At 46.0% G+C, this 17,251-nt stretch overlaps 1 protein-coding gene across 6 annotated transcripts in view; it reads right to left on the bottom strand.

Moving 5' to 3' along the window:
* LOC126251359 (leupaxin) overlaps nucleotides 1-17,251 on the bottom strand; it is a 507,262-nt gene that overhangs the window by 145,421 nt on the left and 344,590 nt on the right. For all 6 annotated transcript variants that reach the window (XM_049951764.1, XM_049951756.1, XM_049951772.1 and 3 more), the window contains exon 2: nucleotides 12,534-12,793. In XM_049951764.1, the coding sequence (XP_049807721.1) occupies nucleotides 12,534-12,793 (260 nt within the window). The remainder of the gene's footprint in view (nucleotides 1-12,533; nucleotides 12,794-17,251) is intronic.

Below are 17,251 nucleotides of genomic sequence, written 5' to 3'. Positions count from 1 at the left end.
CATTACACTTGTCTACATTGAGATTCAATTGCCATTCCCTGCACCATGCGTCAATTGCTGCAGATCCTCCTGCATTTCAGTACAATTTTCCATTGTTACAACCTCTCGATATACCACAGCATCATCCGCAAGAGCCGGCTGCGGTGGTCTAGCGGTTCTAGCCGCGCAGTCGGGAACGGCGCGACTGCTACGGTCGCAGGTTTGAATCCTGCCTCGGGCGTGGATGTGTGTGATGTCCTTAGGTTAGTTAGGTTTAAGTAGTTCTAACATTTAGGGGACTGATAACCACAGATGATAAGTCCGATAGTGCTCAGAGCCATTTGAACCATTTGAACCATCCGCAAGAAGCCTTAGTGAACTTCCGATGTCATCCACAAGGTCATTTATGTATATTGTGAATAGCAACGGTCCTACGACACTCCCCTGCGGCACACCTGAAATCACTCTTACTTCGGAAGACTTATCTCCACTGAGAATGACATGCTGCGTTCTGTTATCTAGGAACTCTTCAATCCAATCACACAATTGGTCTGATAGTCCATATGCTCTTACTTTGTTCATTAAACGACTGTGGGGAACTGTATAGAACGCCTTGCGAAAGTCAAGAAGCACGGCATCTACCTGGCGACCCGTGTCTATGGCCCTCTGAGTCTCGTGGACGAATAGCGCGAGCTGGGTTTCACACGATCGTCTTTTTTTGAAACCCATGCTGATTCCTACAGAGTAGATTTCTAGTCTCCAGAAAAGGCATTATACTCGAACATAATACGTGTTCCAAAATTCTATAACTGATCGACGTTAGAGATATAGGTCTATAGTTCTGCACATCTGTTCGACGTCCCTTCTTGAAAACGGGGATGACCTGTGCCCTTTTCCAAACATTTGGAACGCTACGGTACACAGCTGCAAGAAGGGGGGCAGATATGTTACTCTGTGGCTAGTTCCTGTTAAGAGTGGCGGGAATTTCCGGGCGGTGCGTCACCGAAACGGCAGCCCACAGCAGCATAAATCCCCATATTCAGCGTACGCCTACCAGCTTATTTCTTGCACACCAACAAAAGATATAGCTGATTTTGTCTCATACTGAAGTGCTATTTCGACACAAAATATACCATAGTTATGTCCCGGCGTAACGACAAGCGCCGACACGAGGATGGTGAACGCAAAAGCAGAGAAGGCTGTGAGACGACGTCAGCCAATAATAGTTGACTGACTAGGACCGCACCACTATAGGAGCGGCCTCTAGCAGAAGAGAATACAAACGCCGCTCCTGCCAGTCTCGGCAGGACTGCAGAAGACGGACAATAGTAGACCATGGACTAGTAGGGAGCACTAGAAGAGTTCTTACTTGTGGTCCATCTCCATTACTTGCATGGACATAGTATATAGCGAAAGATGTTGATTATTTGCATGTCGCCAATAGCCTGCGACACGACACACAAAACCAAAGTTAAGTATTGTCAATCTATTGTGATGAAAACCATTACTGTGATTCGCTTGCATAGTTGTATAGCTATCGGAGAAAGCAGCATCCTTTAGGTACCCTATAAGAGACGAGTGGGCGGGACCCCACAGTTTAATTATAAGAAACAACGTTGATGCCGAAATCTCCGTGATGAATTAAGTTGCGCGAGCGTGTTGGTCTTTGTTTCACGGTCCCCTGGTCACAATTCGTTAAGGTAGAAAGAGATTACAAGTCTAAGATCTTCATTTCTTATTATTTTCGAAGAAGAATTTTATTTGCGTTTCCTTGGCTGGTAAAGGATTTTAATACGTTCCTCAGCTAGATTTGATTGTTTTTGTTTAATTTCATTCTTTGTGACCAATTTTTGGGGTCACACCGCCATTCTGAAGCGCTCTTTCTTGTGATGCGCCAAGTTGGAAGCTGGTATCCTCACTGCCCACGCTTGGCTGATTACAAGAATGAGCGTTTGAGAATGCGGCCGCACCTCGAAACTTTTCTACAGAAGAATCAGTAATGGCGACGGCTCGATGGAATCGGTTAAGGACGGCGACTTCGTAATCATTTAAATAAAAATAATTTTTTAATACAATACATTTTTATATCGGGCTAACACGTAAAAATTAATTTTTCCTAGCCGCATATGACAGTGAATTTTTAATAGCTATGAAAATACTTGCGCGATTTATAACGAAAAACGTGGGGCGCATGCAATAGCTAAAAGTTAGGAGGTGAACTATTCATGCACCAATTATGTATTGCATACACCGCACGTGTTTTGTTATAAATCTTTCAGTTATATTTATAACTATTAAAAATTCATAGTCACAAATTTTCAGAACTATCTGTATGGGCCTAGGAGAAATCATTTTATACTTTTTAGTCCGATATAGAAACGTGTTATACTAAAAATTAATTTTTGTTTAAATAATAATTATTTTCTGCTTTTTAGTCCTGTGTGTGTGTGTGTGTGTGTGTGTGTGTGTGTGTGTGTTGTATGTGAACATCTTGGTGATGTTACACCAGAGACATGTTGTAAAATTCATTTCCGTATGTCCTCACCTGGGTCAACAATATTGCTTCCTCCTATCGCAAAAACAAAAAACACACATAACATGAAAGTAATAATTAGAGTGACTCAGACTCATGCAGTGGCTTACCATTAACCGTTCTTCCCGTGAACCATTCGCAAAATGAAAATGGGGAAATAGCAACTGCGCACAAAGTACCATCCGACACACACCAGACAAGAAGGCGCGTTAATACTGCATTGTCATACAATTGTAAGCTAGGTTAAAAGTTCCAAGTCTAGCTCATCAGGAAACGACCCTCGTAAATGTACCCTCCGCCACAGAGCACACAACAAAACGAGTTAATATTACATTGTCATCCAGTTCTGAGCCACGTTCAAAGTTTCTAGTTCATCGGGAAATTGATTTAAAATAAATTCCAAAATCTGTACTGGAAAGTCAAGGACACAGACAAGAGGGCGAGTTAATAAAAACAAAAGTACACTCAGTCACATATACGCCATATTTGGCTGAAACTGCTCCAGGTGTCCCTGAGTTATGCTTTCATATAACCCCTTTTCACCCCTACCTTGAACCGTAGGGTTGCTTACGGGTGGAGGAAGGGGTATCTTAGCGTCACAGTAACTTTTTCCAGGTTGCAAGTGATACGTATGCGAAGTTTGGCAGAAACTGCTTAAGCCGCTACAGAGCTGCACCTGCTCGCATAAATTCAATGAGTTGTCGCAGACTCTTTCTGTAGCGGGTCGTATACGCACACTGCGCCCGTAGGTGCTGTGACCCAATTTGTTAACCACAGCCTTCGTGCAGAGACCTTACGCTATGCTCATAGTCATCCCTTTTCACCAACACCCCTTCGCCTATTACAGGCAAGTGGTTCTTACCGCCACACTACCGCATTGCCATCCATTTCAAGTCTGTAGCTGGTGGGGAAGTTAGTTTTAAATCAATTGCAAATTATTTTTTACCGAACAGAAAGACAGAGAAGAAAGCGACTTAATAAAATGTATTTAAAAAAGGAGCACCGCAATTTCAGGTCCACTGAAACGCGGTTTGTGTCATTCTGTCCAGTACTATGTGTATATGAATAACTGTGAACTTTTCCACATGTTTCTGTGGTAGACACGCTGAGACCCGGCAGCTCTAATGTACCCCCTTGGAGAAACATACATCCATTTCACAACGGTCGCTAATAGATGCGCTACCTCCCAATTGCGCAATGGCATTGGTTGTGAAAGATCTTGCGCCCACACAGAAGAAGAATGAACGTAAACAAACTGCACAGGAAATGCCTGCTGAGACAAGTATTACCTGATAAAGCGAACTTAATGCCGGATAGGGTGCTATCAAAATGGTGCTTACGCTTGAGAAACAGTGAGGTATGTAACAATGATAGACTTGAAGTGTTCTTACCAGTACGATGCTGCCACACGCTACCTGCCAGTGCCCTAGATAGCAAAACTGAACAATGGCCGCACTTTTTGGAAAATTTGTGGAAAAGTCTTATGGGACCAACGTGCTGTGGTTATCCGTCCCTAAGCCTACACACTACTTAATCTAACTTACGCTAAGGACAACACACACACCATGCCCGAGGGAGGCCTCGAACTTCCGACGCGGGGAGCCGCGCGAACCGTGACAAGGCGCATCAGGCCGCCCGGCTACCCCGCGCGGCACGCACTTTTTACGACCGTATTCCTCGGACAGTAGAATTGTATTAAAAGAATTTTCGGGCTTACTGCCGGTCGTCATTACCTACAGTCCATAATGTTTCGACCGGGCACCTGCCAGTCATCTTCTGTTGAGCAATCGAAGACTGATTAAGTCTTCCCCCCCTTCTGGCAATTTACTAACGTGCTGTGTGTATTCATCATGTGCGTTAAGATAGTAGTGGCACACAAACCAACTATCTTGCGGGCAGCGCCATCGGTGTTACAACTGCGGAATTCAGCTGACACTGTTGTCACTTGCCGCCCCATCGGAGTCACTTGACGGTCTTCGATTAGAGCAAATCGTGGAAATGATGGGGTTCCAATGCATTATCCAACAGGTAGCCGCTATTACGGTCCATGGAGGTAAAATAGTCCCCCATTCGGATCTCCGGGCGGGGACTACTCAAGAGGACGTCGTTATCAGGAGAAAGAAAACTGGCGTTCTACGGATCGGAGCGTGGAATGTCAGATCACTTAATCGGGCAGGTAGGTTAGAAAATTTGAAAAGGGAAATGGATAGGTTAAAGTTAGATATAGTGGGAATTAGTGAAGTTCGGTGGCAGGAGGAACAAGACTTTTGGTCAGGTGATTACAGGGTTATAAATACAAAATCAAATAGGGGTAATGCAGGAGTAGGTTTAATAATGAATAAAAAAATAGGAGTGCGGGTTAGCTACTACAAACAGCATAGTGAACGCATTATTGTGGCCAAGATAGACACAAAGCCCATGCCTACTACAGTAGTACAAGTTTATATGCCAACTAGCTCTGCAGATGATGAAGAAATAGATGAAATGTATGACGAGATAAAAGAAATTATTCAGGTAGTGAAGGGAGACGAAAATTTAATAGTCATGGGTGACTGGAATTCGTCAGTAGGAAAAGGGAGAGAAGGAAACATAGTAGGTGAATATGGATTGGGGGGAAGGAATGAAAGAGGAAGCCGCCTTGTAGAATTTTGCACAGAGCATAACTTAATCATAGCTAACACTTGGTTCAAGAATCATGAAAGGAGGCTGTATACATGGAAGAAGCCAGGAGATACTGACAGGTTTCAGATAGATTATATAATGGTAAGACAGAGATTTAGGAACCAGGTTTTAAATTGTAAGACATTTCCTGGGGCAGATGTGGATTCTGACCACAATCTATTGGTTATGAACTGCAGATTGAAACTGAAGAAACTGCAAAAAGGTGGGAATTTAAGGAGATGGGACCTGGATAAACTGAAAGAACCAGAGGTTGTAGAGAGTTTCAGGGAGAGCATAAGGGGACCATTGACAGGAATGGGGGAAAGAAATACAGTAGAAGAAGAATGGGTAGCTCTGAGGGATGAAGTGGTGAAGGCAGCAGACGATCAAGTAGGTAAAAAGACGAGGGCTAATAGAAATCCTTGGGTAACAGAAGAAATATTGAATTTAATTGATGAAAGGAGAAAATATAAAAATGCAGTAAATGAAGCAGGCAAAAAGGAGTACAAACGTCTCAAAAATGAAATCGACAGGAAGTGCAAAATGGCTAAGCAGGGATGGCTAGAGGACAAATGTAAGGATGTAGAGGCTTGTCTCACTAGGGGTAAGATAGATACTGCCTACAGGAAAATTAAAGAGACCTTTGGAGAGAAGAGAACCACTTGTATGAATATCAAGAGCTCAGATGGAAACCCAGTTCTAAGCAAAGAAGGGAAGGCAGAAAGGTGGAAGGAGTATATAGAGGGTTTATACAAGGGAGATGTACTCGAGGACAATATTATGGAAATGGAAGAGGATGTAGATGAAGACGAAATGGGAGATAAGATACTGCGTGAAGAGTTTGACAGAGCACTGAAAGACCTGAGTCGAAACAAGGCCCCGGGAGTAGACAACATTCCACTAGAACTACTGATGGCCTCGGGAGAGCCAGTCATGACAAAACTCTACCATCTAGTGAGCACGATGTATGAGACAGGTGAAATACCCTCAGACTTCAAGAAGAATATAATAATTCCAATCCCAAAGAAAGCAGGTGTTGACAGATGTGAAAATTACCGAACTATCAGTTTAATAAGTCACAGCTGCAAAATACTTACGCGAATTCTTTACAGACGAATGGAAAAACTGGTAGAAGCCGACCTCGGGGAAGATCAGTTTGGATTCCGTAGAAATGTTGGAACACGTGAGGCAATACTGACCTTACGACTTATCTTGGAAGAAAGATTAAGAAAAGGCAAACCTACGTTTCTAGCATTTGTAGACTTAGAGAAAGCTTTTGACAATGTTGACTGGAATACTCTCTTTCAAATTCTGAAGGTGGCAGGGGTAAAATACAGGGAGCGAAAGGCTATTTACAATTTGTACAGAAACCAGATGGCAGTTATAAGAGTCGAGGGGCATGAAACGGAAGCAGTGGTTGGGAAAGGAGTGAGACAGGGTTGTAGCCTCTCCCCGATGTTATTCAATCTGTATATTGAGCAAGCAGTAAAGGAAACAAAAGAAAAGTTCGGAGTAGGTATTAAAATTCATGGAGAAGAAGTAAAAACTTTGAGGTTCGCCGATGACATTGTAATTCTGTCAGAGACAGCAAAGGACTTGGAAGAGCAGTTGAACGGAATGGACAATGTCTTGAAAGGAGGATATAAGATGAACATCAACAAAAGCAAAACGAGGATAATGGAATGTAGTCAAATTAAGTCGGGTGATGCTGAGGGAATTAGATTAGGAAATGAGACACTTAAAGTAGTAAAGGAGTTTTGCTATTTAGGGAGTAAAATAACTGATGATGGTCGAAGTAGAGAGGGTATAAAATGTAGACTGGCAATGGCAAGGAAAGCGTTTCTCAAGAAGAGAAATTTGTTAACATCGAGTATAGATTTAGGTGTCAGGAAGTCGTTTCTGAAAGTATTTGTATGGAGTGTAGCCATGTATGGAAGTGAGACATGGACGATAACTAGTTTGGACAAGAAGAGAATAGAAGCTTTCGAAATGTGGTGCTACAGAAGAATGCTGAAGATAAGGTGGGTAGATCACGTAACTAATGAGGAGGTATTGAATAGGATTGGGGAGAAGAGAAGTTTGTGGCACAACTTGACTAAAAGAAGGGATCGGTTGGTAGGACATGTTTTGAGGCATCAAGGGATCACAAATTTAGCATTGGAGGGCAGCGTGGAGGGTAAAAATCGTAGAGGGAGACCAAGAGATCAATACACTAAGCAGATTCAGAAGGATGTAGGTTGCAGTAGGTACTGGGAGATGAAGAAGCTTGCACAGGATAGAGTAGCATGGAGAGCTGCATCAAACCAGTCTCAGGACTGAAGACCACAACAACAACAACAACAGATTTTCCAGCATGCATATTTCCACCGATTCTTTAATAGTGGAGTCGCAAAATTATGTCACCTCTGGCCAAAATTAGTGTTTTATCATCATTGAATGTCCGGCGAAGATACAGTTTTCAGTCATAGCAGACTTGGTTGGTCGCATAAAGCGAGTGCAGCGTTTATGTCAATGCAGCGTTCTACCATGATGCATGTAGTTTGGCCTATGTAATCCACAAGCCACTGGAAATATATTTTGTAAATTCCCACCATCCGTCCTTTACTGATCCCAGGAGGACTTAAATTTTGATAGAGGGAGGAAAACCACTTCAACCTCAAATCTCTGGAGGATTCTGACTACCTTGAATGAAATATTGCCAAGAAAGGCAAGAAAAGCTAGAGATTTTGCCACCGTGCACTGCTCTTTATCCAGTTCCTCGTTTTTGGTTTTAGCTGATAATATTATGCTAACCTGCTGGCTAGAATTTCTATTTTCTCAGAACACTGTTTGTAGGTAGCGGCGCTCTTCAGACAAACATCAGGATCTGAGACTGTGTAAACTTTGTGTGCAAGTGTTTCAAGCACACTCAAGAGTTTTTGACAAGTGAAGAGAATTCAGCGATTACAAAATGTTCAATTGTGTGTGAAATCTTATGGGACTTAACTCCTAAGGTCATCAGTCCCTAAGCTTACACACTACTTAACCTAAATTATCCTAAGGACAAACACACACACCCGTGCCTGAGGGAGGACTCGAACCTCCGCCGGGACCAGCCGCACAGTCCATGACTGCAGCGCCTGAGACCGCTCGGCTAATCCCGCGCGGCCGGTGATTGCAAATACAAATTGCTATGAGGGGGCTTTTGATACGCTGAATGCCCCAGCGAGCCATCATTATTCAGTCTATCCGAAACATCCAGGTAGGGCAGACAACCGCCTTTCCCTGCTTCCACAGAATCATTCTCCCGGCAATTATTCACAGTGTAGTATGTATGAATCCACGTCTTGCCTAAACAAACTACTAACTGCTTTACTTCTGATACTTCCTTTGTCTTACGTAGTTTACCTTTTTTGAAGTACATAATTCGTTGTTTATTTTGGCAAACAATTGTTCTCAGGGTTTCTTTGCTAGACCTGAAGATCGCTGCGGCGTTCTATCACGGTGTGGTCAGGCCTACGTAAACCATAACACATTTGGTACTTCCTTGTATTGCTCATAATATCGCAGAGGCTGGTCCCGGCGGAAGTTCGAGTCCTCCCTCGGGCATGGGTGTGTGTGTTTGTCCTTAGGATAATTTAGGTTACGTAGTGTGTAAGCTTAGGGACTGACGACCTTAGGAGTTAAGTCCCATAAGATTTCACAGTCATTTGAACATTTGAATATCGCAGAAATTTTAGCCTAAGAACACAATTATCCGTATTGCCTGTGAGTTTTTACTGTGTGCACGTTGTTTCTTCTTCTTCTTCTTCTTCTTCTTCTTCTTCTTCGGTGTAGACACTTCATTCGACTCACATCGTCGTAATTTGTACACCACTGACTTACTTTGGTTTAACACTTCTGCTGCGGGCCGAAGTGGCCGAGCAGTTCTAGGCACTACGTTGGGAGGTTCGAATCCTGCCTCGGGCATGAATGTGTGTGATGTCCTTAGGTTAGTTAGGTTTAAGTAGTTCTAAGTTCTAGGGGACTGATGGCCTCAGAAGTTAAGTCCCATAGTGCTCAGAGCCATTTGAACCATTTTTGAACACTTTGCTCGTACATTCTATCACCTTTCCATCAGCACTACCGCTTCTTTCTCTTTGTTATGATCAATAAAGTTAATGATGTTAGAAGCAACAGGCCGCAGTTGTACGTGGAGTTATTTTCCAATACAACTTTCAGTCCATGCATTGCGAACTAACTGAAGCGCGACTGCCCCTACGCAACGTGATCAAACGTCTCCGCGCATCCCCACGTAATGCGAAATTGACCACGACATGCAACGAGAGTCGGAGCCGTCAGTATAAAAGGAGTCGGACAGTACTGTGGTTGTCAGCAGAGCAGCAGTAACAGTACAGTGAGTCAGTGAGCAGAGCTCAGTGACTTCGAAGTAAGAAATCCATCAGCGACATTCCAACCCTATTACAGCTGCCAAGTCAACTCTTAGTGATGTGGCTGTACTGTGGAAACGCGAAGGGAGAGCCACGGCCGAACCAAGACCAGGTGGACTTCACGTACTGACGAAGGGGGACCGTGGAGCATTGCGGAGGGTGGTTGTAGAACATCGAATGAAATCAGCGGAAGGAATGACTCCTGAGTTTCAAAGTGCTACCAGCAGTCCAGGTAGCACAGGGGCTGGGGTAGGGACCCAAAAAGAATGGGGTACACTGGCCGAGCAGCTCCTCATAAGCCACACATTTCTGCAGTCAGTGCTTAGCGACACTTCAAGCGGTTCAATAGCGACACCAGTGGACAGTGGGTGACTGGGCACAAGTGATTTGGAGTGATGACTCACACCCTCCGATTACCCGATACAAATGTTTTGAGTATGGCGAATGGCTGGGGAAAGTGTAATACCTACAGTGGAGTATGGAGTAGGTAGTCTTAGAGTATGAGGAGGTTTTCGCGGTTAAGGAGTGGTCCCCTTATCCCGCTTACGAAAATGCTAAATGTGGAAGGATATCAACACATACTGCTTACTACAGAGGAACAGTTCGAAGATGATTGATTGTAACAGCATGCAAAGCACCGTATCATAAAGCAGCATCTCTGAGTGGCTACGCAGGCCGTCCTGGCGTAATAAGTCTTGGAAGTCTCTTCGGGTTTGCTGCCGGATCCTACAATCTACTTGACTCGACATTTCGGCGATCCAACTGGTCGCCATCTTCAGGAGAAGGCTGCTTCTGCTGATGAGTCCCGCTGAGAACTGACGCCAGGCTGCATATCGACGTCCAATATAGGCCACCACGAGCCATGCGCCGTCCATCACGGATGCTGCCCTCCAAGACAGGGAGGTGGCGTCGCCCTTAGTAGAACACTGCTGGCAACGATATATCGCACTCAGAGCCGCACCGAAGATGTTCAATTTTGATGCGAGATAATACAGGATTCCACGTCTTGCTTAGAGGAAACCCATTGTCTCTGTTAATTAAATTATCCACCTACCTAATTTCAATCGCCTCTTTATAGACACTGTCCCAAAAACCGGAAATGTTGGCAATTACCACAGTTCCATCAAATTTCATACTGTGTCCCTCATTTAAGCAGTGTTCTGCTACTGCTGATTTTTCCGGCTGTTGTAGCCTCGTATGACGGCGATGTTCGACACACCTGTTATGAACTGTGCGAATCGAACGGCCAATGTAGGCCTTCCCACACTGACACGGAATTTTTTATACACCGGGTTTCCTAAGGCCCAAATCATCTCTCACAGAGCCGAGTAGTGCCCTAATCTTAGGAGGTGGACGGAACACACTCCTAATGTTAAAATTCCTTAAAATTCGTCCAATCTTAAACGATATGCCTCCAGCATAAGGAAGAAAGGTCACCGATCTGTGTACCTCTTCATGCACCTCCACAGATGGTCCAAACTCCATAGCCCGACGAATCTGCTTCTCGGATAATACATTTTCCTTACAAACAGCCATCAAATGCGCAAGTTCTTGGGTTATCGAGTCGATTTTAGCATCCGGCAGCAAACCCGAAGAGACTTTCAAGCATCTGTGAGGTTTGTGAAGAATAACATTCCAAAGCGGACTGGCCCGTTCAGAGTGCCGACCTCAACCCAATGTAACACACTGCGGATGAGTTAGAATGTCGACTTTTCTCGAGACCCCAGTGTCCGACATCACTACCTTCTCTGGTTGCAGCTGTTGAGGAATAATGGGTCCTCCACATACACTCAGACACTTCACTGATAGTGTTCCGAGCAGAGTTAATACGTCGTAAAGGCGAGGGATGGACACACTGCACATTAGTGTCCACTAGTATGTATCTGGAACTTCTGCTGGGATAGTGTATGGCAGAATCGGCGAAAGAAGATCCCTGACAGTTGCACGGATCTTCGCGAGACTACGTCAACCAGTCACTTAACACGATTTCCCATACGTCTCTATGGCATCTACATCTACATACACACTCCGAAATCCATACGGTGCGTGGCGGAGGGTACCTCGTACCACAAGTAGTATCTTCTCTCCCTGTTCCACTCCCAAACAGAACGACAGAAAAATGACTGCCTATATGCCTCTGTACGAGCCCTAATCTCTCTTATCTTTGTGGTCTTTCCATGAAATGTAAGTTGGCGGCAGTAAAATTGTACTGCAGTCAGCCTCAAACGCTGGTTCTCTAAATTTCCTTAGTAGCGATTCACGAAAAGAACGCCTCCTTTCCTCTAGAGACTCACACCCAAGTTCCTGAAGCATTTCCGTAACACTCGCGTGATGATCAAACCTACCAGTAACAAATCTAGCAACCCGCCTCTGAATTGCTTCTATGTCCTCCCTCAATCCGACCTGGTAGGGATCCCAAACGCTCGAGCAGTATTCAAGAATAGGTCGTATTAGTGTTTTATAATCGGTCTCCTTCACAGATGAACCACATCTTCCCAAAATTCTACCAATGAACCGAAGACGACTATCCGCCTTCCCCACAACTGCCATTACATGCTTGTCCCACGTCATATCGCTCTGCAATGTTACGCCCAAATATTTAATCGACGTGACTGTCTCAAGCACTACACTACTAATGGAGTATTCAAACATTACAGGTTCTTTTTCCTATTCATCTGCATTAATTTACATTTATCTATATTTAGAGTTAGCTGCCATGGCAGCCGCCTCAGCGTTGTTGCAGCTCTATAGATCACTACTGATTTCCCCTGCGGCCCATTGTGCTTTGCAGTTGAAAGCTGGCAATAGCGCTGTCAGTTGCCAGCGATTTTCTTTCGCCGACTCTCCTACAGACACGTGACCAAAATTAGTTATCGCCGTACCGGATCTACATTTCGCTTTGTCGAGTAACAGATGTGAAGCAGAATACAGGAAGGGGGGCTGGTGCTTACCGAGAGCGGCGGCTCCGGGTGCGGTGCGGCGGCGGGCCGGTACTCGGTCGTCGTGGTGGTGACGGTCTCGCGCACGTGGTGGCCGCGGCCGCTGAGCGAGCCGTAGCCGCCGGAGGAGTGCGGGGGCGGCGTGGGGCTGGCGGAGGCGTGCGAGCCCGGGTACGTGCCGCCGTGGCCGTGGCCGTGGCCGAGGGCGGGCCCGGGGCCGGGGGCGGGAGCGCCGCCCAGGGTCGTGTTCTGCAGGTCCGCCAGCAGCGCGTCTGCAACAAGCAAAGAGGCTCGTCAGCTGCTGCCTTACACACTCACACACAAACACAAACACAGTTAAAAATCACCAGGCGTCCAAAGCAGACAATGTCATACACTGAAGCGCCAAAGAAACTGGTACAGACATGCGTATTCAAATTCAGAGATTTGTAAACAGGCTGAATACGGCGCTGCAGTCGGCGACACTATATAAAACTACAAGTGTCTGGCGGGGACCTAGGTGTCTGGCTGGACCGGAAACTCACATTGGGGGACCACATCGAGTACGTTGCCAACAGAACGCACGCGAGGCTCAAACAGCTCTACCCAATGCTCAACAGGGAAAGCACACTGAATAGGAGGGTGTCGAGGTCCATATACATTACACTGATTAGACCTCTGATGAAGTACGCAGCTCCCGTCTGGCGATATGCAGCTCCTACACGACTGCGCCGCCTGCAGATCATGCAGAACAAAGTGCTACGAATCATTAGCAAGCTCCACGCTACACACGCACCGTGGATCTTCACCATGAATACCGCCTTGATACCCTCTAGGAAGTATTCAAAAAACACGCCACACGACTATACAGGACTCGAGACACTCGAACAATCCTTTCATCCTCACTCTGGGAAACTACGATCACAACCATAGGTGGAAGCACAAGCGGCGAAAGACACTACTAGCTAGGGCATAGCCACCTATAGTAAACTAACATACACCAACAAGCGACAAAGGTCGGCGAGCCCCTGCATATCAGCAACACTGACTGGTAATTACCAGCTGTTATTAGAGCCCACCAACAGGCCACAACAGGGACACCGACGAGCTCGCTCACTGACGCACAAACAAACCGCCAACGTCGCCCAACACTGTGCATCCGGTATATGACCTATCGGACACAAAAACGATAATATACCTAACTGTTCCCAGATTGCTGACGCTGAACCAGAGCTCTACACCGGCACCCAGCGGCAGCCTCCGAGCAACACAACCGCACAACGCCAAAGGTATCGACATGCATGATATCCACTACTAAGAAAACCTACCCTTGCATGACCTATCGCAGGCAGCAAGACATCCGCTACTGCTCTTACCACCCGACCTAATTATCGCAGAGGTTTTTTTCTCTTGACTCTTGCCTTGGCACTTTTTTTCCTCTGCCCTACAAACCGCTACCCTTCGTTCGACTTCGACCCAATCTATCTCCAGATGAGCGCGTATTAATGGTTAACCTTAACCAGACGTACGCAAACATCGCAGTACCCACATCCTGCAACACCTCACTTCAGTGAATACTAACCCTTATGCAGAGATGGCAGTAGACCTACTGAGTTGGCCATCATGCCAGTGTGGGCGTCGAGGGCTCCACCTTTCTCTTTTCTTTTTCTTTTTTTTTTTTTACAAAAAAGGCGCAGTTGTTAGATCGGTTACTGCTGCTATAATGGCAGGTTATCAAGATTTAAGTGCATTTGAACGTGGTGTTATAGTTGTCGCAAGAGCAATATGACAGCATTTCCGAGTTAGCGATGAAGTGGGGAATTTCCCGTCCGACCGTTTCACGAGTGTACCCTCAATATCAGGAATCCGATAAAACATCAAATCTCCGACATCGCTGCAGCCGGACGAACATCCTACAAGAACGGGACCAACCACGGCTAAAGAGAATCGTTCAAAGTGATAGAAGTGCAACCCAAAATTGCTGCAGATTTCAATGCTGGGCCATTAACAGGTGTCAGAGAGTGCGAACCATTCACGGAAACATCATCGATATGGGCTTTTGGAGCCAAAGGTTCACTCGCGTACCTTTGATAACTGCACGGCACAAACCTTTACGCCTTGCCTGGGCCCGTCAACGCAGATATTGGACTGTTGATGAGAGGAAACACGTTGCCTGGTCGGACGAGTCTCGTGTCCAATTGTATCGAGCGGATGGACGTGTACGGAGAAGGAGACAACCTCATGAATCCATGAACTCTGCGTGTCAGCAACGGACTTTTCAAGCTGTTGGAGGCTCTGTAGCCGGCCGTAGTGGCCGAGTGGTTCTAGGCGTTTCAGTCTGGAACTGCGCGACCGCTACGGTCGTAGGTTCGAATCCTGCTTCGGGCATGGATGTGTGTGATGTCCTTAGGTTAGTTAGGGTTAAGTAGTTCGAAGTCTAGGGGTTTGATGACCTCAGATGTGTTGTCCCACAGTACTCAGAGCCATTTCAACCATTTGGAGGCTCTGTAATGGTATGGGGCGCGTGCAGGTGGAGTGATAGGGAACCCCTGATACGTTTAGATACTACTTTGACAAGTGACACGTACGTAAACATTGTCTGATCACCTGCATCCATTCATGTCCATTGTGCATTCTGACGGACGTGGCCAATTCCAGCAGGAAAATGCGATACCCTACACGTCCGGAATTGCTACAGAGTGGCTCCAGGAACAATCTGACTTTAAACACTTCCGCTGACCACCAAACTCCCCCGACATGGACATCATTGAGCATGTCTGGGATGCCTTGTAACGTGCTGTTCAGAAGAGATCTCCATACCCTCGTACTTTTACAGATTTATGGACAACCTTACAGGATTCATGGCGTCAATTCCGTCCAGCACTACTTCGAGTCCGCGAAACGTTGTGTTGCGGCAATTCTGCGAGCTCTCGTGGGCGATATTAGGCAGGTGTACCAGTTTCAGTGTACATATGAATCAGAAATGTAGAAAAGCAGTACATTACATTTACTGTCACAAATCATAAAATGTGCCATACCGAACACTGAAAATTATGCACCGCTTGCAAAAATGCAAAACTCTCAACGCCAATGTCCTTTTATTAACTACTGAAGTGACAGGTAGGTCATTATCGTAGGTGTCTATGATAAACTCACGCCAAACGGAACACACACGTGTCGTCACAGTAAACGGTGCCCAGAGAGTCGAACCATTACACAGTGTACGCCCCTCTGGCGGCAGCTCAGGCGTGTTTTCTCGCATACAAACGATCAAGTTGTGCGAATGGAACCCTGCGATATATCGTCCTAAGCATCTTGAGCCTTTTGTTGCATTTCAGCACTGGTCTTCGCAGGCCCTCCACAACGAGTAAATTCCCGCTTCATCGTGTCCTGTATATCTTCAATTGGGGAGAGATGTGGACATGTTCCTGGTCAAGGTGGTAGTTGACACTACCACGAGCGCGTCGCGTCGCACCTGACATATGTGGACGTGCTCTGTCCTGTGGAAAAAGCCCGTCACCTTCCAGCCGACGAAATGGGCGCATCAGGGGGATGAAGCCTGTGCAGTGTTGTGGGCAATTGTTACTTTACCCAACGGAAACAGCAAATGTTCTAACTTGTGCCCCCAACCCCCATCACCACCAAGAAGGCTGTGATGGGACATGTGTGTCGTGGGCGAATGCACTCTGGAATAGGCACCTCGCCAAGTGCACACCATACACTCGTAAGTGAATCAATACCGTACAGAGACACTCTTCTCTCATCACTGATGACAACAGAGCGCCATTCCACTCTCCAGTCGACTCTATAGCGTCACCAGGGTAGCCGTGATTGGCGATGTTGTGGCGTCAGTGGTAGCCTGGCCAGATTCACACGTGTTATTAGTCGTGTTACAAGCAGAACATTCCCAACGCTTCCTGATGACACGGCAATCGCACCATGTGCCCGGATTTCGTCCCTGGATGATGTTCCGCGGGCCATCGCTGCTCACAGAAGGGATTGTATTACGTGGACGTCCAGAACTTGGTCTACAAGTGTGGCAATGTTCCACAGACAACTGTTCAAAGCAGCCACACACCACCAATACACTGCGCCCAACATGTGTAGCAATCACTCGATGCATCCATCCGGCTTGCCGCAAGCCCACAATGTGACCCCGTTTAAATGGATGAAGCTGTTCAACAGAGTACGTACTCGGCGGTAAGTCATGGTTGTGCCCTAAATGAATTTTCCAAGCACAGCAAAGTTTTTGTCTGAAGAGAAAAAAACAAAGGTTGCACAGACAGACCTCTTGAACGCCCTCTGATCGCCGATTACCATCGCAAATAACTCACTAACACTATAATCCTCATGTAATCCACATATTAGACCCTTGTGCCGTTGAATACACACCTTGAGGGTGTTCCATTTCTTCTGATAGAGTAGTCAAGGAAAATGTGCCAAATACGCGATAGCAGTTGCTAATGAGAGAAGATGACTGATTTCATAATACGGCGGAATCAGTAACAGGGTTCTGTTCGGTAAACATCATCGTGACGAGGTTACATGGCGGCATAATGAAATACAATAATGTTCGGCATGATATAGAGTAACGTGCAAATAAATTTAATCTGCGCTCTAATGTCCGCTGCTCGTCGTCTCGCGGTAGCGTTCTCGCTTCCCGAGCACGGGGTCCCGGGTTCGATTCCCGGCGGGGTCAGGGATTTTTCCTGCCTCGAGATGACTGGGTGTTGTAGTGGCGTCTTTATCAT

Source organism: Schistocerca nitens, chromosome 1 (assembly GCF_023898315.1).
Source record: "Schistocerca nitens isolate TAMUIC-IGC-003100 chromosome 1, iqSchNite1.1, whole genome shotgun sequence".
In the NCBI taxonomy this organism is placed as follows: domain Eukaryota; kingdom Metazoa; phylum Arthropoda; class Insecta; order Orthoptera; family Acrididae; genus Schistocerca; species Schistocerca nitens.
This window is presented reverse-complemented; position numbering and strand designations above follow the sequence as displayed.